Source organism: Mixophyes fleayi, chromosome 6 (assembly GCF_038048845.1).
Source record: "Mixophyes fleayi isolate aMixFle1 chromosome 6, aMixFle1.hap1, whole genome shotgun sequence".
Lineage (NCBI taxonomy): Eukaryota > Metazoa > Chordata > Amphibia > Anura > Limnodynastidae > Mixophyes > Mixophyes fleayi.
The window spans coordinates 36,102,771-36,127,420 of NC_134407.1; the positions used below are offsets into that span (position 1 = coordinate 36,102,771).

General features: G+C 38.9%; 1 protein-coding gene across 2 annotated transcripts in view; it reads right to left on the reverse strand.

The window, feature by feature from the left end:
- Positions 1-7,484: 7,484 nt before the first annotated feature.
- The window catches only part of FBXW4 (F-box and WD repeat domain containing 4), a 147,550-nt gene continuing 130,384 nt past the window's right edge, over positions 7,485-24,650 (reverse strand). For both annotated transcript variants that reach the window (XM_075216280.1, XM_075216279.1), the window contains 3 exons: positions 21,659-21,799; positions 9,734-9,875; positions 7,485-8,922 (listed from right to left, as the gene is read on the reverse strand). In XM_075216280.1, the coding sequence (XP_075072381.1) occupies positions 8,785-8,922; positions 9,734-9,875; positions 21,659-21,799 (421 nt within the window). In that variant the 3' untranslated portion in view covers positions 7,485-8,784. The remainder of the gene's footprint in view (positions 8,923-9,733; positions 9,876-21,658; positions 21,800-24,650) is intronic.

A 24,650-nucleotide genomic window follows, 5' to 3' on the forward strand; every position in this document is an offset into this window, starting at 1 on the left:
TAACAAACAAAATCTCACTAATCCAATATAAGTCTACCACAGCTTACCAATTGTGCATAACGTACATTATAAGAATGTTATATATGAAACATATATAGATCGTATACATAAACTAGAACTGTAATAGGGTTAATGATATTGGGATCTGATAACTAAGACATGGCCATTATTAATTGCAAGGATGAAAAATAAAAGTTGTGACCCTGATTTGTTTGTAAAACCGTTTAGAATTATCAGTATCCTAAAATTTTAAAATTGTTGGTTCCTGCATTACTTTGAACTCACATATATAATGTTTAAAGTGCTCTGTCATTTCAGAATATTGCTAAAGTAATTTTTAGGTCATATAAGTTAAGATGTATATATGCTAATGAGGCAAAACAGGTATAGTTTAGATTAACAGTGAAAACTTAGTAAATTTATAGAATTGGGGTTTAAAGACAAAAACAATGCCAAAATAATAATCCACATTGAAATTAGTCACCACAGACGTCCATGACTAAGAGTTTCTAAAATGCTAAGAACTATGAAACCATTATTTTTACTCTAATTACCCTTCCAAGTTTTATTTTTACAGAATGACCCTAATTGGGGATCTTGTATAAACTGCTTGCTATGACTATTGTATAAGCCACTCTGTTGTACATGTACTTGTGTGTTTAGGATCATTTATGTACTACATGATCAGTATTCTGTTAAGCTTCAAATCACACATAGATTTATTGTTATCATCTATTTAACATAGCTCCAACCTATTACACAGCTCTATACAGGAAGATAACTTTATTCAGATCCATTGGTCCCTGACTGAGTGGAGCTTATTCCCCCTACCACAGACACACGGCAGAGCCTTTGGAATAATTCCCGTCATTCTAGTATTTTTGAGTATAGAAGACATCCCCACAAATTTGATTGCAAAACCATTGGTGGCTGAAATTATCTGCTTAAAGGAACCCTGTCATCTACACATTAACACCCATTACCTGAACAAACATATACATACACGAATTCATTGTCACAGCTTATAAATTCTTCTAAATTTATCTTTTATATGTCTGAAGTTCAGTGAAAGAAACCATGGACAGGTATGAAAATAATGAGACATTGAGGGGGTATATTTACTAAACTGCGGTTTGAAAAAGTGGAGATGTTACCTATAGCAACCAATCAGATTCTAGTTATTTAGTTAGTACATTCTACGAAATGACAGCTAGAATCTGATTGGTTGCTATAGGCAACATCTCCACTTTTTCAAACCCGCAGTTTAGTAAATATACCCGAGAATTATTGTGTGCACCGAATATAAGCGGTCACATACAGGGTCCTCACTTATCCTTACCATCATGGTGTATCCCAACTGTCCCGAATATATCTTATGATGAATTCTGGCATGAGTGCATTGCTGTTTGTTCACTCACACCCATAGAATTCACACTTATCTTTGTATGGCTTGTAATTGCTCGGGCAAGACTGATCCAATTAGAAACAATCCGGGCCCTCAAGTTGTTTGTGACGAAGAACCAGGGCTGTCCTCAGGGTGATGCTGTAGGGAGCCATGTTGGTAAAACAGTTGCTAGGAGGAAGGTAAGACTGGGGGATGACTAATATCTAGCATACAGCTCCTTGTGGCTCCTTCTGTCTAGCACCCACTACTGGCAAGAGCAGGTAATGGCGTGTACTTGTGTTGGGGGACCTATATTACACTAGCCACAATATTGGCAGATCTGCTCTATACTAGACAACAGATTGCAGAAATGTACATTGACATTATTCTTAGAACAGATTGCGCTATTTTTTGGTAACATATAGGAATAAATATGCTTTACAAAGTGTGTGTGTGTAGTGGGTATGGGCTGGAGGACACTTTTCAATGATACTTCACAAATTTACTTTTTGTCAGTTGGTACAAAATGTACCCTATCATTAAACCAGCTACTTCTTCCAAATTTAAAATATGTGCACAAGATCTTGAGATGCACTTCTAGGGTTCATAAACACATGTGAACATGAGCTCTAGAATCCAGAATCAATGTGTGGAAATTCCTACACAACTTGGGGTGATGGAATCTTATTTTTGAAGGTTTTGGTCATTTTGAGTCCCTGGAGTATTGGACGTATTTCCAAGTCTAATTTGTATTATTTTTGGAAGATTCGTTATCCACCTACATCTCTGCAGCAACATGTCACTTGCAGAAGTGATTTAATGATAGCGGACCCGCCAGTCTACAAGACATCACTATTCAGTGACCTATTTATGCAGATATGCAGGGTGACTTGGTGAGCTGCCCCTTCCATGACGTCACCAGGTTTTCATACCACCCATTGCGGCTGTGAAAGTTATGCAAGTAGTGACTGGGTGACCAGATACCAAATGGTTCCTGGGCACAGCGCAGGAACCGGAGGCTGTCACTGACCATCTGGTTCCAATGCTTGTAAGAAGAGGGGCCCCAAACCACCGTCATCTTCAGGTGCCATTTCTAAATGGCAGCTTTACTGAAATCTGAGCTGCCACTTATATACAGTGGGCGTTCAGGAAAAGGTTAAGCCCCTCGTGCAAGTAACAAGCAACTTTAAGGATGTTTATTTCATATGTTATTCATGTTTTACAATATTAGACAATAATATTCCTACACATTTCTGTGCAAAATGTGTGGCCTCAGTACAGGATATATCATCCCCTATATAATAAATGTTCTTTGCACAAACAGCCCAGGCATTAATACAACAGTCCTTTGAGCTCTCATATAATAAAAGTCCTTTAGAGCTCTCATATAATACAAGTCCTTTAGAGCTCTCATATAATACAACAGTCCTTTAGCGCTCTCATATAATACAACAGTCCATTAGTGCTCTCATATAATACAAGTCATTTAGAGCTCTCATATAACCACCATACAACACCTTACACTGAAAGGAAATGCCTACAAGTTAACCGGGTGAATTCCTCTTTTAGAGTTATTATGATCTAGATCTATATATTTAAATCTAAGTACCAGGCTTGTACAGCGCCCATATTGTTCTCGATAAGCATGCGCAAGTCTAGTGACACCTGCTGTCCTCTTGAAACTGGTCGTTGTACGTGCAAGTTTTGGTTTACTTGTGAACACTAGGGAAAGATCCCATAACCAGTGCAAACACCGCCTTAATGTTTGACAGACTAGTCAGAGATATTTACAAAAGAGAACAAGCTTGCAGTCTTAAATTTACGTATGTTTAATAAAAGAATCACAGGAGGAAATACAAAATACATACACATGGATAAAAAAATAACAATAATTGCCCAATAGAACTGAAAACCACTAAGTTAGACATTTACAAAAATATTCTTTGAGACAGAATAATGTAGGTTATGTTTATGTTCCATATATATAATGCATCAAAAATATTTTTTTTAAAATATTATTTCCTGCTTTAACTCAATAGATATTTTGAAGTATTTATCTCACCCTACCTGCCAATAGGATATGTTGTTTACTGTAAACCTGTGGTGGGAATAATAATGATGTTATTATTATAAGGGCCTCACACTATTGGATCCTCAATGAGATCACACATTAGATCCACAATTATTCTTTGGAATGGAAAAGCTCCATTGGAATTGCTCCGTCCTATAAATGTACACCATCCGCTGCATAATGATGTGAGAGAACCAACATGACCTGTATATATGGAAAAGACAAGAATCATGTACAGGTAGTAGACAATAAAATGGAAACACCTGGATAAATGGGCCGCAAACATATTGAACCGAAGGACGTCAACACAAGTGTGGGTCACGTGTTAATTAAGAAACTTCCCAGCATGATCAGGGTCATGCAGAAAAATGCTGGACTTCCTCGGTTGATTCGAATAATTGCTTGCATGTGCACCAGGGAAGAACTGGCTTTGAAAGAGGGGCAATTGTTGGTTTACATTTGGCAGGAGCTTCGGGGACCATCACAAGCAAAAGTGTCTAAAGTAATGTTAGCATGGAGCGCAGGAAAAACATCAACAAAGAGCAATAGTGGAAAGAAATGTATATACCAAGGTTATATCTGTGCATTAATTCAAAGTGCAAAACAAAAAATAGGCAAGAAATCTAAAATGGTTAAACAAGAACTCCACAGAGCAGGAGATCGTAGATGGTTGCAGTGCAAAAAACGCATTTTACACTTGTGAATGCATATTTGTTCAGTGGTGCAAAGAACACAGGCAATGGACTACCAAGCAGGATGGTGATAAGGTCTTCTTCAACATATTGTTGACAAACAGATGAGTGCACATGTGGTGCCAACCTATAGAACTCTACAGACCATTGGTTTCTAACCATGAAGGATTCTGGTGGTTCCATGTTGTGAATGGCATGGATGGTTTAGGTGCAGTTATTACCTTAGGCAAGGTCAATTCTAGTCTCTACTTCCTAGTACTGAAAGACCATATTCACCTCACGTTGCACCATTTCTTGCCTGACATGATGGGTGCCTTCCAGGTCACCCAATGGTTTTATAAGCATGACACTGATATTATCCATATGTCATGATCCATTTAGTCACTAGATCTGAACCCAATCAATCATTTATGGAATATTTTGGAATGCCAGAGGCAGAATTTTCCACCATCAACTCGGTGTCAATTGAGTGACTTTCTTGTGGAATAATCATTATTATTTATTTGGAAGGTGCCACTGTGCCAGACAGTGGAGAAAACAGGACACACATAAAACACGGACATACAAGGCAGACATAGTAAATGCAGACATGAAAATAAAGAGAGGGCCTTGCTCATGGGAGAGCTTAAATTCTAAGTGAAAGAGAGCACAGCTGAAACAAGAGGAGCAAATGTGGCTCAGTGTAGCGATTGGGATAGTTGCAAGGGTACATTAGTGTGCGTAGTATAGGTGGGAGTAGGGTAAAGAGATGGACTTTCAGAGAACATTTAAAGATTTGAAGGCTGTGGGAGAGTCTGATTGGTCGTGGTAGGAAATTCCATAAGAGGGGAGCAGCATGGGAGAAGTCTTGTAGTCAGGAGTGAGAGATGGTCATCCCCCTTGCATAATTCTATTAGTAGAACCAATGCCATGACACATGCAGGCCATACTGGCCACACTTTGTGGCCCAAAGCCCTATTAAGTGGCTTAACATTGGTATTTCCATTTATTTGTCCACTATCTGTATATTTTGCTGGTCACTATGTAAAAATATGTTACTATGCAATTGTGGGATTAGTCTGTTGAGGAAGTTACGTGTATCCATTATGCTTACATTCTGACAACAGAAAATGTGAAATATGACCTTTTGGAAGAAATGACCCAGTTCATAGAGCTACAGGCAAACATTTGGACCATCTGTTTGCTATCTCTAAAATATAAACCCAATACCAGAACACTTGCTTGTTTAGTATGTGGATGGATAGTTGCATTGTCAGAGAACTATTCGCAAACAATGCATACATTTGAATAATGAATGACAGCAACCACCACTTCTTTGACTATATGATATAGTGGTGAGGGATGGAGCCTGTATGCTGCTCCAGTATGTGGGTATTGACTGGCTGTCTGTGACCACTAGCTAGACATTTTAAAATAGATCAGACTGTTCTAGGTACCTGATATAGGTGCAGAGGTTCTGGTTATTGATTGGCCAATAACTGAAGTCTGCCTCTATACTACTCCCTCACTGGAAGCCAGCAATGTTATCAAATCAGTCACAGCCTTCTACCCTAGCTTTCACTCACGCCAATAAGCAGGTGCTTCACTCCCTCCCAGAATCAGAAATCTATTCTCTATACAGTTATTTGCAAGCTATTGGCGTTTCATATAAAAATAAGCTTGCCACAGTGTCCATCAATGGAATTGCTGACAGATAATTTGCAAAGAAATAATAATAAATACAACTTTATCTCAAATATTTGAATTCCTGATGACCTCCTGAAACTTTTACATCCATATTTGTGAGTGCTACTATTAGTTCTGTAATATCAGCCAACTTGTATTTTATGTATGAACAGCAGTGCATCCAGTCTGGAACAGACATAAATTATAAGAGACAGAAAAAGAACAAAATGAAACAAAACATATAATGTGCTGCAGCATGCCCATTTGCCATCTAATAAAGGCCGTCACACGCCTAATTATTATCGTGCATTCTTTCAAGCAGTCCGTACGGTTAGATCACAGTGTGGCAAAAAAATTGTGAAGGAGTCTATAAAAACTACAACACTACCCCATATAATTAAATAGGTTACCTGATTTGGAACAGTCTCCTCTGTAGCACATTGGTGGGGATCCACTCCTTTAAACTACCATCCTTAACTGAAACCAGCAGCCAGACAGCACCAAGTGACATGAGGAGTAACAGAAGTATTGAAGGGGCAGACTGCACCAGGATAGCGCACACCTCAGACCAAGCTGCTCGGAAGTCCTGCAGCATTGAAAGGTCTTTCTATTTTTGTGGTCATTTAGATCAGGGTTTCGTAAAGCTGAATTTCAGATAAGTAATACAATTTGTTAACTAGCCTCCAACAATTCATTCATGTATTTCTCTCTTTTTTTTTTTTTTTTTTTAGCTGGGACCTAAATCTTCTCTGCAAATCAGCTATGCTACCCATTGTTCAATCTTGTCATTAATCCTATATTTCCATTTTAATTGCTTTATTGTTGCAAAATAACACAATCATGTTACCCATATAATGAATATGTAATTGGGGACTGAAAAGTAAGTAGTAGGTGGGACACACCAGGTTTGCAAAAAGCAGATCATGAGGGTTTAACCTTTGACATATATATATATTTTGACATGGCAACCAATGGTTTGCAGTCAGATCAATAGATTCAAAGTTTTGGAGAACCCCTCACCCTATTTACTGTTTGTACTATACAGAAATCAGCTGAGGGTCCCTTCACTGTAACCCCCACCTTAACCCTTATGATAGCACAGCAGATCCCAGGAAACGTGCACTGCAGTCTTCAACACAGAGCAACATTCTTCAAATTGACAATCGTGTCTGTAATGAGAACGTTGTGTATGCCTTGTGGCTGGTAACTTCTCTGAACCTTGACACACACACAATTATATATATATATTATTGGTTGGAGTCAGAGCGGAGTGACACCAACTGAACTAAATGGATGGGGTAGAGGTACTAACTAAGGTGAGAGATCCTCTACAAGTAGAAATCTTCTTTAAGAATCACTGCATAATCACTATTAAATACTGTTACATTATATTATGTATTTAAATTTATTTAAGTAACAACTCAATTATAAAGAGCCAGAAAGCACAATGTGAATGTGAGTTTTAAATTAAACAATTCTGAAGCCGCACAAACTCTAATGGAGTAATGTTATAATGCACTGTATATTATGCACTCTATATTTTTAACCACAAACCGTAAATCCTCTGGACATAAAGGAATAATAGTATAAAAATAAGCTTTCATTGTTTGCACACCACCCAGTGAAGATCAGCATAAATATATAAAGAGATAAAGATTTCTGTACGACAAACTGGATAGCAAAGCAAATTTATCTTGGATATAAAACAATTAAGGCTGCGCTTAAGTCTTTATACAAGGAACATATTAGAAAATCAAGGTCAACAATTCATTGCAAAGTCCCTTTGTGGGGTATGGAATTATTACAAATGTGATATAAATTACCTTCCATAAATTTTCCGTTTTGAAAATGTTGATATTTATATAAAAGATGGGATGAAGAAAATAGAATTTTTAATGTACCATAAGTAAACTAAGATATTTTTGCCATCATATATGTGCAAGTATATTTACGTACTGTGTATATAATATATATGGTCTATGACAATGAGATTCATAATAACCTGGTAGTTATATTGTTAGGACATCTACACCTAAAATATATTCTGCTTCATGTGAAAAAACTCCAGCAACATTTACAGAAACATCCCAATCACTTGTCAGACCTGGAGATAATTTAGATAAGATATATTTTTGTAGGGAAGCACTTATTCTATGCACATTAGAGCTTGTTTTTAATTGTTATTAAAAGCCTGCTGTAGGAATACAGAAGGAGGTAACTCTGGGATTGAAGACATACAAAAGATAAGTTGTTGGTACTCATCTAGCTGCATAATATCTTTTCCGACAGCAAATTAACGTTTACGTCCCCTGGTTAAGGCTATAAAGATATCTTTTCACATTGTAGCAAGTGGTATTTTATGTTTTCCTGTCCTCTAGCAGATTTCCACCCATGGAGATGATCACTGTGTCACAAGAAGGTGTCGGCTGATGATATCGATGTACAATCTGGTGGTAGTATTGGGTTGGGTACGCTTTACCGATGTCCACTACTCCGACATGGAGAAGGCCTACAAAGAAAATCCGAAATGATGAAAAACCTATTGGAAAAGAAACAGACTTACCTTCAACCCGACGCTGGAGATCTCCGATGAGAGCATGATACGGACAGCAAGTGATTTGGATTGAAGAAGTGTTCGGCACTGCAGGGTGAGGTCATCGCAACGTCTGTCAATAGAAATTTAGAGCAGCAATGTCGGGTTATGGGTTGAAACACAACCTTAGGGGTCCTCACATCGCCGCTTTAAATTTCTATTGACAGACGTCGCAATGACGTCAGCCTGCAGTGCCGAACACTTCTCCAATCGGAATCACTTGCTGTCAGCTTTGTGCTCCCATTGGAGACCTCCAGCATCGGGTTGAAGGGAAGTCTGTTTATTTTCCAATAGGTTTTTCATCATTTCGGATTTTCTTTGTAGGCCTTCTCCATGTCGGAAAAGTGGTAATCGTAAAAACGATTACCACCAGTGGTATTTACACCGTTGTAAACTGGTAGCTGGAAACAGTGAAGTCCAGGAGGTGAAGTGTTGTGGCCAGGGCAGCATAAAGGTGAGAGGTGTTGAATCGGAGGCAGTACACTGGGCTACTTGTTGGAGATGACAAGGAGAAATACTGAAAAAAGGAAGGAAAAAAGAAAAGAAAGGCAAATCAAACAAGCAAAATATATATTTATGCAAAATTCAATAATGTGACAAACATGGTAAACTAAGCACAATGTATAGTATGAAATATGAGTGAATCTGCACACAGTACATATGTTTATGTCAATTTTCATAGTACTGGATATTTTGGGCAGAATAAAAAGACAAGCTCTCCAATTAAAAGAAATTACATTTACCACTCTTATCAACCAGTAACTGCTTCCTTTCTGATTGACACTTCAATTATCATGGGCAAATAAAATATAAACACAATTTAAAATTAAATTGTACCTGTCACCCAAACACAGTGGGGGCAGCCATTTTGACTGCTGGTCCAATATTCAGCCTACCAATTCACTGGATCTAGTGCCATTATGGAGGCATGAGGCAGATGGTTGGTAGTCACTTATATGGTTATGAATATTGGTGGAGACCTCAATATGGCTAAAGGCTTGTCTAAAATAACGTGCGTGTGGAGTCTCATTTTATAATAGTTACTCTCTTGCGTCTTGGTATCTTTACACATTATCCAGTGTTCGTCAGCACTGAGTAAACGGCCACCGTCACCTCCCCACAGTAGAAACTGAATTTGTGTAAACAACCAGTATTTATGAGGATCCGGCCTTTTGGGCCAAGCAGGAAATAGTGATATCGCTGGATAATATTAAACGGATTCTCATGAATATTGCTTCAGCTCACAAAATGGCCGTCTGAACGTTGTCCAGGTAACAGGTAATACATCTTGGTAGGTAAAGCATATAGATATCGAGCGCTGTACATACCTGTAAGCATTGGTTCATTCTCTTGTCCCACAATCTCACGACTCCGTAGTATGAAGACCCGCTGGCTATCATGTTGTTCCCATCACTTTGTATGCAGTACAGGGCACTGTCGTGTGGTTCCTCCCATTCCTTCACGCACCTCCTGAAGAACAAGGTTATGTTACACGGACTATGAGGATTATTTTCATTTCATAAGTGACACCTGCAGCTGGCAGTATATGTACAATTTAAAAACAACCGTCCTACTAAATGGCACCACCAATATCTGCTGCTAACAGTAAATCCATTCTGCATGCTCCCCCTTCTATTAATGTTTGGGTTGTGAGACACGACAGTGGCAGGAGTGTGGCACTGAAATAGAGAACTTTTATATTAATTTATCTGCGGAAAGCTGGGCAAGGTCATTATCGCTCACTCTTGGAACATGAGGGATAATGAGAACTACTGTAATACCATGCTCCTGTCACTAAGACCAGGAAGTTATGTGATGGGGAAGATGCACTGTGTTGGAACGTATTGTATAAGGATCATGAGTTTATACCATGCTTGAATCCCTTTTTTTTACCTCCCCTCCGGGAGATCCTTGTGAGGTGCTCCAATGGGGCATGTAAGGGGTCCATTATGACGCAATTTGCAGCAAATCGCATCATCGCGCTTAACCACTTTGCAAGACGATGAAACGTCATCCGGGAGAGTGGATTACTCTTCTAGAAGCAAAGTATGGTTTACACTGTGTGTTGTATATATGTCATTAAGATACGCTCTGTAATGTGAATCATTTCTAAAATGCTCTCTGCATTGCATACAGTTCACACCAGTAGCCTAAGCATTTTAGAAGATCAGGAGTACATGTTTAAGCTTCGCCCAACCCAGAGTTTGAATGGTGAAACCGGTATCTGTGTACTTAAACTGCATTGTTTAAATTGCAGACTTGACTGCACAGCACTACTGAATATGTTGGAGCTATATAAATAGAAAACAAAGCAATCCGTGGTTATAACAGAGATGTTTGGAGAGGTAGCCTGACTGAGAAGACTGTAAGACGGACAGACCTTGTCAATAAAGTAAACTTGGGGTCTTTCTAGGTGTTCAAATGAAGTGTCCAAAAGTGTATATTAAAGTACTTACCAAGGTCAATAGTAGTATAAATCACAGTTACATCACTGCCTCTTAATGTGTTATTTAGAACATATTGTTCCCTGAAAACAAAGTTATTGTAAAGAAGAAATAACCCACACCTCTTACATCAACACAAGCCCTGAAATGTCTAGCCCCTATAAAGGCTACCTTGAGGGATATACATGTCAGAGAGAGGTAACTTACTGTTACAATTAGATTTCCTATACTCTTGAGTCAGCAGAGCAACAGGAAACTCCTATGTAGCCCTTTGAGAGTGGATTAATAGCATTTTAAAGTAGTTATTGCACAATGGAAGAGTTCCATTGCCTCCGTTGTATCAGCAGCTACTATACTTCAGGGTCTCTAAGCACCGCTGTAACATTAACATTAACCTCCCGGCATTAATTAGAGAGGAATTCTCACTACTAGTCAAAATAAATAAACAAAGTTTCCATTTTTATGTAGTCCAAGCTACAAGCCAGCATAGCCGCCTACCTGCATTTGCTCCCTATTACAGTCCTGTATCAGATATGCTGGTTACTACCCTGTTGTCCCTCATTTGGTTGAAAAGCAAATCATTTCAACTATTTATAGATGGTATATAGCAATCTGATTTTGCAGCAACGGGTGAATCTTATATGAATAATACAGAAATATTGCATTACATCTATTATTTTCTTCTAGTATGCATCGCAATATATTGTCTTTTCTGTCACTGCTATGAGAATGGTCTACTTAAAGAACCACTTAACCCCAATATTTAAAGTTTGAGATATAAAATATATTGTTCACCATTAAATCTGTTAATTAAAGTATTGCCTCTGTTCCCAGTCAATTACAAACAGCGGAAGCTCCTGCAATATATTTAGGACAGTGTCCTGATGGTGTCTGTTACAGGTTAAAAAGCCCGGCCCCTGTGAAATTAATGTTTTTGTCTTACCACACCAATCACTCCTATTCAATGTCTACCCCTGACTCCACCTCTCTCCCTCTCCTTTACCTGTCTCCTTACTGGAGTTCCCAAAGTATCAGTTTTTGGCCTCCTCTCTTGGTGACCTCATCAGCTCCTTTGGCCTCCTGTATGCTGATGACACCAAATGTATCTTTCCTCTCCTGACCTCTACCCTTCCTTTATGTCTCTTGCTGTCTATCAGCCTCCTCAACTTGGATGTCCCAGGGCATTCTTAAACTCTATAGTTCTAAGGTAGACATAATCATGCTCCTCTCCAGGACTCGCTCACCTCCCCATCTGTCTTTCTGTGGATAACAGTATCCTCCTCTCTGACCCTTATGCCCACTGCCTAATGGTTATTATCGATTACTCCCTCTACTTCAAACTTCACCAAATCATGCCGCCTCCATCTCCAGAATATAGACAAGATCCGGCCCTTTCTCATCATGGAAGCCACCAAACCTCTTATTCACTCATACCTCCCAACTGTCCCGAATCAAGGTTTAGTCACAAAGTGTGGTCTGAGCAGATCGTGGAAGGGGCTTATTCTGTACCGGTTCCATGTTGGTAGGTATGATTCACTCCTTATAATCTCTCACCTTGATTACTGTAATCTTCTTCTCTCTGGTCTACCCAACTTCTGCCATGCCCCGCTTCAGTCTATACTTATTTTTGTTTCTCACCAATCAATCTCTGCTGCTATCCCTCTCTGTGAGAACCAGTGGAACCAATCCTCCCCCCATATCTCCAACCCGCACTACTTCACTTTGGACATCACTCTCACTCACTATCAAGTAAATAACTTGATCTGCATTACAACATTATCTCTGTGTATTGTTTAAAATAGTATATGTTTGGTCTATTATTTTGTTTTTTAATGTTGTATGTAATGTGTTATGGATCATTGCTATTTGTATACTACAGTATATTTCATATACTATGCTGCAGACCTTTTGTGGTGCCTTATAAATAAAACATAATAATAAAATTATTATTAATGACTAATCCACACTGTGCATTTCTGCAAAACAAGTCTGTTCAGCTGTCAGTCACTATATGCCTGCTTAGTTAGAGAAGCACCTCCCACCTAACATATCAACGTGCTGCAGAGGAGTGTAAGAAAATATGGTGGATATATGTAATATATAATCACACCAGGTATTTCATGTACATTATTCAGCTCAGTATTCCGCAGCATTTGACATATATTAATGTCAAATAGTGGCTTTAGTTCTCTTTAAGAATTGTTTTGTTCTTATGTATAGTGTGGTAAATGTCAACTGCCACTAACTTGGAAGGACAGTCTGAGGCATTCAACGTTTGTAAACAGTTACAAAATGTTCACTTTAGTCCAAAAAGCAATCAATCAAACAAGGGGGAGGGATATAATATCACCTTTGTGAGGAGGGTGCTGCTGTATACAGCATATGGGTTTCAAAACTGAATAAAGATACTGAACTTGCTAAATACGTCAGCAGGATAGCCACAGAAACGCTCATTTCCCTCCAATTCCATTAGTGGTCACAGCAGAGTCTGGATTAAACGTCAATTGCTGATTCTGTTTGGGGAATTTTATTCTCTCTGCTGTCTGTGAGCAGGCTCAAGAAATTCGAGGGTCACACTTTACATGGACAATCTGTTAGTCGCAGTAAGGACAGATAAAAAGGGATTGTACAAGACAGGAGTAACATAGGCAATGTTTTTCCCTTCAATGTGAGTGTCCATTTTTAAAGATTGACTTAAGAGTAACTTGATTTATACTTGGAGCGCACCCTTGTATTTACTTTTCTTTTAACACTACTATTTCTCTGTATAGGATGCAGATTTTTATGCCGATTCCTATTTACTAAGCTTTAAACATTAATAATTAATGAAGAGTATTTAATTTGCAAACAAGCAAAGTACAACCAAGTTCAGTATACATATTGTGATGGGGATTGTTGTTCACCAAATTCGACCTAGACAGGATCGTGCATGACTTGCGTAGAAGCACCTGCTCAGCAGCAAAGTCTCCCAGGAAAGTCATTTAAATGTTGGCAACTGTAGTACAGCAAAAACTGTGTAAGGTCACACGATTTTCTCTGATGCATTTTGCTGGTTGCATGGTCCATTCATGCTGGTTTGCAAATGAGCCATGAGATTTAATCTAAATGTTAAGGATAACGGCTCCTGACACTTGGTTGAAAAGTGGTGGATTATAGTAAAATGAAACATGTGAAGCCAGTCATGAATGTATAGGGAGGGATATTCTTACAACGTAGCCAAATGATGGCTCTTTCGATGTGGTCTGTCTGAACTGTAGTACTGCTGAATAATTTTATTTTACGATAATTCCATGCATTAAACCTTGGAGAGAAATCTAGCAATAGACTTAGCAACAGAGCACGTCCTGAGCTAGAGTAGCTACATTAAATGGAATGTGATGACCAGGTGAATAAGTGCACAGATGTCACGTAACCCCAGGTCACCAGTGAGATAATCATCTGGCCTAGGATTTTAACACCATTAAGCCAAAGTTGGTAAAGAGAAAATGTCTAAGAAAAACAAAACAAAAACACACAACTAGATCATTATCTCAATGGTGATCTGGTTTTGGGTACAATAGTATTTTTTGCTGAATATATGTACCGTCTTCATAGGAGACAACGACTATGGAGGAAAAGAGTTTCTGCCAAGTTGTTTTGCTTCACTTATGCAGTAAAGTAGTTCCACAGCAATGTCACTATGATACACATAAGCCAACCATCCAAGGCACAGTAATGTATAGCCATTGGGCGTCAATCATCTTAACTCTGGCTTAACTGTTTTCCATACTATGACTCTTTAAAGGTGTTTGGTACTTTCAGATAGCTGGTTTTAATTTATTGGTTTCTATATGTTCACTTGTCACTTTTACTAAATACATTGGTTTAACACGCTGTGCTTTTCAGCCAAGTCTTTACATCATCGTCATGTTTACTTCAATTGCCCTTGGATGTGACACCACTCTACGGTCCTCTATGTACTGAATATAACAGGAGAACGGATTTGTATTGAATACAAGGGCAAAGAAATAGTAATACGTCCAATTCTATAAAGACATGACTAAGAAAAACATAAGCATCTTATAAATCTAGCCAGCATATGCCCTTCTTACCCAAGATGCTACAAAAACTCTTTTCCACTCTCTCATCATCTCCCTCCTTGACTACTGCAACCTCCTCCTATCTGACATTCCTCTCTCCTATCTATTCCCGGCTTCAATCCATCTTAAATAGTGCAGCAAGACTGATCTTCCTCTCTCACCGCTCCCTTTTATAAATCCCTACACTTGTATTCCGTATCCTATAGAATACAATTCAAATTACTCAAATGCCCTCAACCAGTGGCGGAACTACTATTGGTGCAGCAGGTGCAGTACACCGGGGCCCATCGATATAACGCATATGCAGAGGGTCAGTAGCCCCGGTTCCCTCCTCCCCACCTCCCTGCACCGGGGCCCAAGACTCGCTAGTTCCGCCTCTGCCCTCAACAACTCCACCCCTTCATACATCTCAAATCTCATCTCAAAATACTCTCTGCTCTCTTAGACTACGTCCGATATACGTAGCAGAATGTAACATACTGTTCTCTGTATTGTATGGGATTATGGAGACCCCTCCGATGGATGTATGGCCAGTTTGGACCTGACCACTTTTAATGTTCCATGATATAAGGTCCAATACACCTAGATCGGATTTGTACTTAAAAGGAGATTTCCAACTTTAATATTTTTATTTATACATGCCCTCCTGAGAACTTTGCTAAATATATTTGCTTCTGTGTTCTTCACCAAAGCCTTTATATAAACAAAGAAGAGTTTATTAATGTTTTTAAACTAGTCTGTCTGTTCGATATATAGGCCTTGAAATTTACTGAAGGAAACCAGAAACAAAGTTACTGATTTAGTAGAATGAAAACAAGAACAAGTCAATTGGTAAAAAGTGTCTGAAGGTAGAAAACCCTTCTAAGACTGCATTGTGACCTTAGATCTAGGTGAATTTGGAATTTCGTCATGGTAGGTCAAGCTCATACCGGACATGCTTTGGGCCCCTTGGTGTAGACTGATATGACATGGACAAAGCCAATTAAATATGGCATTAAATCACTTTCATACCTGCCCATGATAATGAATGATAAGCGCTACGGAATATGTTGGCGCTATATAAATAACTGATGATGATGATGATGAATGCTATGTCTTCTTCCACTCACACAAGCACATACAGTGCTCCCCGTTTATAGCGTGGGAATATGGCGAAATGCTAGAACCTGCATTATAGAGCCTACAGCGCTATAAATGGAGTAACTAAGATGTGGGAGGAGCCTTCCAGAGACTGGACAAGTCAAAAACAAGGATAGGAAGGGAGACACTTGGAATCTGCGCTATTATGCTGTAGAAACACTGAAATCCCCATACCCATGTGACATCAGCCTTAGGAGTCTAGCATGTTTGAGCCAGTGAGAGATTCTGGGAACCTGTAACCCACATCACCCTGGCAAAAGGAGAAAATTGTGATGATTTCTCATGAAACAATTGCACAGTATTGTGATACAAAATCAGGCTGGATCAACAGCAATAGAGCATACTTGCCAACCTTTGGCTGCTGTCCGGGAGGGGAGGTGGGTGGTATGGGTGGAAGTGGCGAGGCTTAAAGAATCGCATCATTTTGCCTCACCCCTGTGACGTAATGATGCGTACGCGTCATTTTGTAGCGGGGGCGAGGCCAAAATGATGCAATTCTCAGGGAATCGCGTCATGGTGCCTCTAATGCTGCCCACTTCACTAGGAAGTAGGCATATTCGGGAGGTTGCCCTACTCTACCGGGAGTCTGGGAGACCTACCCGGAATACCCAGACATTCTGGAAGAGTTGGCAAGTATGCAATAGAGAGGTTGTCAAAACTCTTACTGCTTTCAGTTTAATTTACTTTTAAAGTATTCCCTATTATTTTTTATTTAATTTCTTTTTACACTATAGAGCAGGTGTAAGCTACTCGTGGCTCCAGCTATTATGGCTCAACAGGTCACAGCATGATAGAGACTGGCAGGAAATGCTGGAACCTGTAGTTCTATGATAGCAGGAGAGCCACAGGTTGTATACTTTAGAGCAGGGATAGGCAACCTTCAAGGGCAGCATGGTGCGTTCCTCTAAAACTCAAAAGCCCCGCACATTACCCTAAATCTCTGTAATAAGTTAAAACAATAAGTTTAATCAAAGACAGAGACACCTATCTATAATAACATATCAGCAGGCATTTAACACAAGTGTTACAAGCTATCATAAACATGTCTGACAATAAAGCAGGAAGGAGCTGGGGGCCACACGTGAAGGCTGGGGGCTACAGGTGAAGGCTGGGATTACCACGTGAGGCCCTAGGTCTCCCTGCTGCCCATCGCTGCTTTAAAGGTTATTACACTAAACAAAAATCTAATCTAATTTATTTTCTGTGTTTTTAGAATAAGGTCCTGAAGCAGCCCTTTGTATCCACTGACATTACTAGCTGTGGTTTCAGAATTAGATAAGGTGGCAAGTAACTTTCTGATATTATCTATAATTGTTTAACGTCCTGCTGGGATGTGCATTAATAAATTATAATAGGATGGCATCACTTTCAGATGTCTGACATCTTGTCTATCCCAATAAGTGAAAAGCAGGAAGACCAATTAGTATTTGGCAGAAAAGACCCATGGCTGAAAGATAATCAATTCTATGGAGACCCGACCTGTCCTTCTCCCATTAATGTAGGATGCTGACAGTAAACAAAGTGTTCCCCTTGACCTTATGTGCAGTCACACTGACTCTGTGCTAAGTGGTAATGTACCCAATCAATATATCTGAGCCACTAGATGCTGCACAGTGCGGGCAGCCAGTGCTATTCATACAAACAGCACTTTATCTCTGCTCATGTGTGGGTCACTATGCAGAATATATATTATACACACAATACTTTGCGCAAAATGCATTTAGAACATTGCATACAGAAAGGTAAAAGGAGTTCATTCATACGGTGAAAGGAGAAACAAACACAGCAGATTCCCACTGAACAAGGATCGTTAACCACTTAGTGTATTTATGCAAATACAAAGCAAATCGGAGATATATTAAATATAGAAAAGCAGACAAACTATACAAATATAGATTACAATAGAACACTTCATCTTAATTAAATTTAATTGGAAACAGTTAACGCATAAATATCTCTGCTGTAATATGAAGCTATTGATTGGAATGGGATGGACTTTCTCTGTGATATGGTAGTATCCAGTGGTTAAGAGGTTTCTCTATACTAATCGAGATATCCAGCATTCATCATCAAAACACTATCATCATCATTTTATATAGCGCCACTAATTCCGCAGTGCTGTACAGAAAACTCACATCAGTCCCTGCTCCATTGGAGCTTACAATTTAACTTTAACACACACACACAGACAGAGAGAGGGAGAGAGAGAGATAGAGAAGACTAAAGTCAATTTGATAGCAGCCAATTAACCTACTAGTATGTCTTTGGATGCTGGGAGGAAACCAGAGCACCCGGAGGAAACCCACACAAACACAGGGGGAACATACAAACGCCACACAGATAAGGCCATGGTCGGGAATCCAACTCATGAACCCAGCGCTGTCAGGCAGAAGTGCTAACCACTAAGCCACCGTACATATGCAGATAAAAGGTAAACAACAACTTGTCGATATTGACATTTTTCATGTGCTGCCCAGCATTCACATTAAAGAGCTATATGCCTCACTCTCATGCCTGTTTGATAGGTCTAATAACTGCATCCATGCATTTCATGAATATATCACTTCCATATCAGACTACACTTTCTCGGTTATAGTGTTATTAATAGTGTCTGATACTCAGGGGAAGGCTGGGCTGGGGGGCGTCTGCCCCTCGGGCCAGTCCCATAGTGAGCTATCTTGGGCTGGGTCACCTGCCTTTTTTTTCCCTATGAAAATAGGCTGCTGAGTTGAGTCTTGCCCCCCGGGCTAAAATTTGTCAGCCCTCCCCTAGTGATACTAGTGCACCTCACAATGTTGGATGCATAACACTGTTCCGACTACGTGCAGAATGTGTAATTGTTTCTTGAAGAGCAAAATATGGTTTGAGATCACAGTCATGTAACTGAAAGCAGTACTATTGGACACAGCATATGCACATCTGTGATCATTTTGTCGAAGAACAAGAAAATTCAAAATAATAATATTACATTTTTTTACAACTAAGCTGTAATCAATCTGTGAATATAATGAAGCATACTAGACCCTGTTCAATATCAAAATAGGTATAATAAAGAACAAATGTTCTCAGTTTGTACCAGCTACAGAGCTGGACGTGTCAAGTACGCTTAGGCACCAACAAAGCAGATCTGCTGTGGAGCTCTGCCAGTCCCTGTAATTAAAAGTTATTTTAAAATTATTTTCTAATTGCAGTGGGAGTGTGATTCCTTGTCCCTCTAATGCTTTCTCATACCTCAGCATGGTGTGATGATATATACATACTTCTTGTGCTGAGCCACAGAGAGATATCCTGGATTATCATATACAGTAGTTACAAATCCTTGAAAAATGATCACTGTTTTACACGTCGTTTTTAGAATTAATTGGGCTTCGTTTTGCAAATAGCTTAAAATTCTTCTAATACCTTTTATTACATGAGCAGGGTCTGTAACCCTTTTCGGAGAAATATGAACAGTTAATAGTGTTGTGAGTCGGGGTTTATGTCAGAGCCTTGAATAATGTCCACATTGTCTTGATAATCCGAGATTATCCAGGGTTTCTTGGATAATGTTAAATAAAATGCATTCTGATTTGATTTTCAGTCCAGGGGGTAAATTTATCAAGCTGCAGGTTTGCAAAAGTAGAGATGTTGCCTATAGCAACCAATCATATTCTAGTTATCATTTATTTAGTACATTCTACAAAATGACAGCTAGAATCTGATTGATTGTTATGGGTAACATCTCCATTTTTTCAAACCCACAGCTTGATAAATTTACCCCCAGGAGATCCGCATTAGGGGCAGATGAAAAGCTGGCCACACGTCGCAATTACATGTGGCAATAATACAATGTACACATATCACTCTGTCTAAACAGAATCTGATTGGATGAAATTTTGATTGGACTAGAGAGTACATTTTGCCAGCTGTCATTAAACAAAAACAATATCACTGGGAGCTAGCAATAAAGCCCTGGAAATATAGTTATTATTGTTTACAAGTAAAAACCAAATACAATTGCTATGTACTAAAAAAAAAGGCCACTGCCAATTTACAGAAACCAAAGATATACAATATGAAAGTGAATGAGAGTATAAATATATTATATGAAAATCATGTACATATCTCATACATAATCATAGTTCATTAAAAAGTACAAGCTATAAAACATTAAATACATCATATGCCAAAGCTTGAATACTAGGCCATACACCTGGATCCCGTGTCACTTACCTCTGAGGTGGGCATGGCCTTGATAATACTAATTACATCATGGCTCCCGACCACGGCCTTATCTGTGTGGAGTTTGTATGTTCTCCCAGTGTTTGCGTGGGTTTCCTTCGGGTGCTCCGCTTTCCTCCCACATTTCAAAAACATACTGGTAGGTTAATTGGCTGCTATCAAATTTGACCCTAGTCTCTCTCTCCCTCTGTCTGTCTGTGTGTGTGTATTAGGGAATTCAGACTGTAAGCTACAATGATGTGAGTGAGTTCTCTGTACAGCGCTGCCGAATCAGTGGCGCCATATAAATAAATGGTGACGATGATGGCTCCGCCCCCTGCTACATGAATTGCGTTGTTGCAAGGGGTGAGAGGTAGGGTGTAATGATGCAAATTGTGTCATCACGCCCGTCTGTACTTGACCCTTGGGATCTCCCCATGGGATCTCCTGGAGGAAAGTAGGCAAGTATGTTCAAATAGGACATTTAAATTTATTTCCTTCATTATTTCCCAGATCTTGGAAATCTTACCTCTCCTCAGTCGAAGTGACATAACGGTGCTCATATCCATAACTGTGTGCAATATGGCCACTGCTTGTAATAGGATTGTGTTTGCAGCCGACTAGTCGGAATGCAGAATCAGTCAAACGAGTAGATTGTCTACAGTACACTCCCTTTCTATTATCATTCAATTCCATCAACAGAACCGACATACCTTTCTTTTATTTAACATAAGTGACTTCTAAAGTACATGCAAAGAACCAACACACTGAACTCTGCAAGTTAATATTAATTAACCTTAAAATTCCAATTAATTCTACAGAAAAAATAAAAACACGTATTTGTTAAACATGTTGAAAGCAGACTTAAAGGCCAATCAAATGCTTTAAAACAAGCTCCTACATACATGTAAGATTTGTGTTATCGTGTACTGAAGGTTCGCTTTCAGCACAGACGTGGCAGAGGTGTTTGAATATATTTTACAACATAGGTAAATTTTCTACTTCTTATGAATTGTTGTTAATTTTTGTTAGAACATGAATGATAAATGACTGGGGGAAAGAAAGACATTATGGGCATGTAAGATATCATCATCATCATCATCTATTTATATAGCGCCACTATATTCAGCAGAGCTACACAGAGAACTCACTCACATCAGTCTCTGCCCCATTAGAGCTTACAATCTAAATCCCCTAACATACACACACAGACTGAGAGAGACTAAGGACAATTTAATAGCAGCCAATTAACCTACCAGTATGTTTTTGGAGTGTGGGAGAAAACTGGAGCACCCGGAGGAAACCCACACAAGCACTGGGAGAACATACACATAGGCATTCATCGTAGATGGCGCAGCCAATAAAAGCAACAAACATAAATGGACAATACCTGGAGCTTGTTCTTAGGTCCCAGTAACGTATGTAAGTGTCATAGCCACAAGACAGCAACGTATACGGTGTTTCATAGTGGATATCCAAAACTCCAGCACCTCTTTTGAACTCAGTTCCAAGGCAGTTCATCAGCTGGCCACTACAATGAGACATGGCAGAGAAGTTAATATTATACAGTTACTTTTAGGTTTAATTTTACAAGAACAGTGGAACATATCCTTACACATAATTACACATCTATAAAACATGACTTCAGAAATGGTGTGTGTGTGTGTGTGTGTATTATATATCCCTGTTTCTGTGTTGAATGCAACTTGCAAAACTCACATCTCACATTAGAGCCAAGGAATGTGATTTGTCGTAAAATCATCAAATCCCTTACAAGCTGCCAAGTAAGGCGGAGCCCATGAAGAGTTCCATTGGGCCCCAATAGTACAATTAGCCTGATCATCACAGACATTAGGATTTCAGCCACCGGCCCGAAAGCATTGTCATCTGGGAACAATTAAAATCCAGATGGATTTTAATTGTTCTTGGCCATCTTTGGTGGATGGTGGAAGCCCGACACAATATGGCCTTATTTAGGAGACATTTCTATAATAGATGACCAAAGATCTACAGTATACATTTAGAACACCTTTGATATACAGGTTTTCTGCTTAAAGGCTTTTTCATGACATTTTAATAATCTAACCTATTGGAGTATAAATGGTTTGTAGATAGTTTAGAACAAGAAAAAAAAAATTTTTTTTTTTTTTTTAGAGAATAAATCAAGTTCATGGTAGACCTGAGAAACCCAATACACTAAACACAGACAGGGGAATAGGTGAGTTGGTCATTACGTTGCTTTACATGGGCTGTGATATTGTTTATTAATTGCATTAGGTTTGCTTTGAATATTTTAGGAGAGTTTAAAATATAGCAGAAAAATCTTCATCAACAGCTCATGTAATATTACCATGGGTCATAAATCATTATGTGAAGATGACTTCTTCCATCACAAGAGAATACATTTTCACTGTTCAGATACTGTAAAAGGTCAGTAATATTTATTAAACCAGATGCCTATACGTCTCTACATTGGAACATATGCTTTTCGTACTGAAATGCTGTTTCAATCCTCTAGTCTGGTCCCTGAAGCAGGTGTCAGAGGCAGCCGTCCAATTTTATGTTCTTATGCAGTAATATTGCGTATTAAAATGTGTATTTGCTCCACTTCACACCAGAACCCGCTGACACTTGGGCTCCCCAAGAAGAATTGGACCATTGTTTATATTACATATACCTTACACCGAATAAAATATTTTGTGTTTAAGCACATGAGAGGGTCTCTTGTACCAATGTCACTATACAAAAACTGTATACAATTTCCTTCTTTTACCTCAACGCTGCAGGCCTTTCAATTAAGAACAAGTCACATTGCTGAGGCAGCAACACTCCTGATATGTCAATGGGTTCAATTGTCTTTAGTGGATTGGTAGTTGCATGTTAATGAGGACTAGCCCACAAAATATCTTCCTTTCCAGAGTAGACAACAGGTGCACTGTACTTGACATGTTGTTATCAATATAGAGCTTCGTAGCAAAGCTCCCACAAAACCTACATCAATTGCAAAAAATTATGCCTCACATGTTCTATATATCAAAGGCAACATAGATGTGGATTAATGCTCACCGATATGGAAAATGTTAAGGTAAGAGGATTGATAAACTTTGATAACATTGGATAATTTTATTACGTTGCTGGCTCTAAACTAGGAGTTGAGAATTGCGTCATTTTAATCAGCATTATACAGATGAGAATGTTGATTACACAAAGAAACATTTTATTAGGATAGATGTGGATCCACTGGTACAGTTGTAATGCAGAAGTTTACCACCAAAACAATTCCATCTCTTGTCTTCTCTAGTTCCGCTGTTCTTCAGATATTGTATCATTTTCATTGAAGCTTGGTGACAATAAAATAAAATCAGATAAAAATATGATAAAATAAAAAGTTGTACAAGAAACATAAAAGATAACGATAAAAACCTGAAACTAAAAATAAGTGTTTGCCGTGCTGCCCAGCAAGGAGGATGGGCTGTACTTCTGTTTGCAATTAAGTGCTATTTGGCCTGTTACCGGTGTCCATTGATAAGTCCTAGATCCTGAAAGGTGGTATAGAGGTTACTGTGCTGGTTCCTCCTTCCCTAGGCCAGCTTGGGGAAGGTGCTATCAAATGCATTATCTTTCTCTTATGCAATAGTTATCTAGGACAGTGGTTCCTAAACTGTGCGCCTAGGCTCCCTGGGGTGCCTCTGCCAGGGCCAGTGGTAAGCAAGGCAGGGGACTACTTGGTAATAATTCTGGCTTAGGGATGCCTTGAAAAAAATTATGGAGACCCTAAGGGTTCCTTGAACTGAAAAAGTTTGGGATCCACTGATCTAGGATGTTCCATATAGCCATCTTCAATACAAAAGTAGAACGTCGGCATTTGGGTGGTGTTTGTTCTGTGGAAGCAGGAACTTAATATTTAGTAGGAGTGAATCTTTACCTTCTTCTACGAATATAAATTTTTTAAAATTTCCATGTTGTATGTTTGGTTAGGACAGGGGTAGGGAACCTTTTCATGTTGAATTGCCGCATTAATTTAGCCGTTATCAAATAAGGGGCTTTCAAAAAACTTCAATTATATATACTTAAAAATGTACATTATTTTGTAAAAATCTAACTACTATGTAGATTCTCAGCAATAAGCGGTTGAAAAGCAAGAAAGTATTTTGCGGGCATGTTGCCGAAGGCGTGGGTATTCTACTGATTTTTCCATATTTCAATTGGATCTTTCTTAGCATCAAATCATGACTTTAAAATGTCACCTACTGAGAGCTCAATCAATTCCATCTGTAGTTCTTTAGGTTCCTTGGCGACATCAACTAGGTGAGGCTGAAATGCTAATTTAAATGTGATGTCATGATTCTCAGAGTCAGTGAACCATTCATTGTATTCTCCAA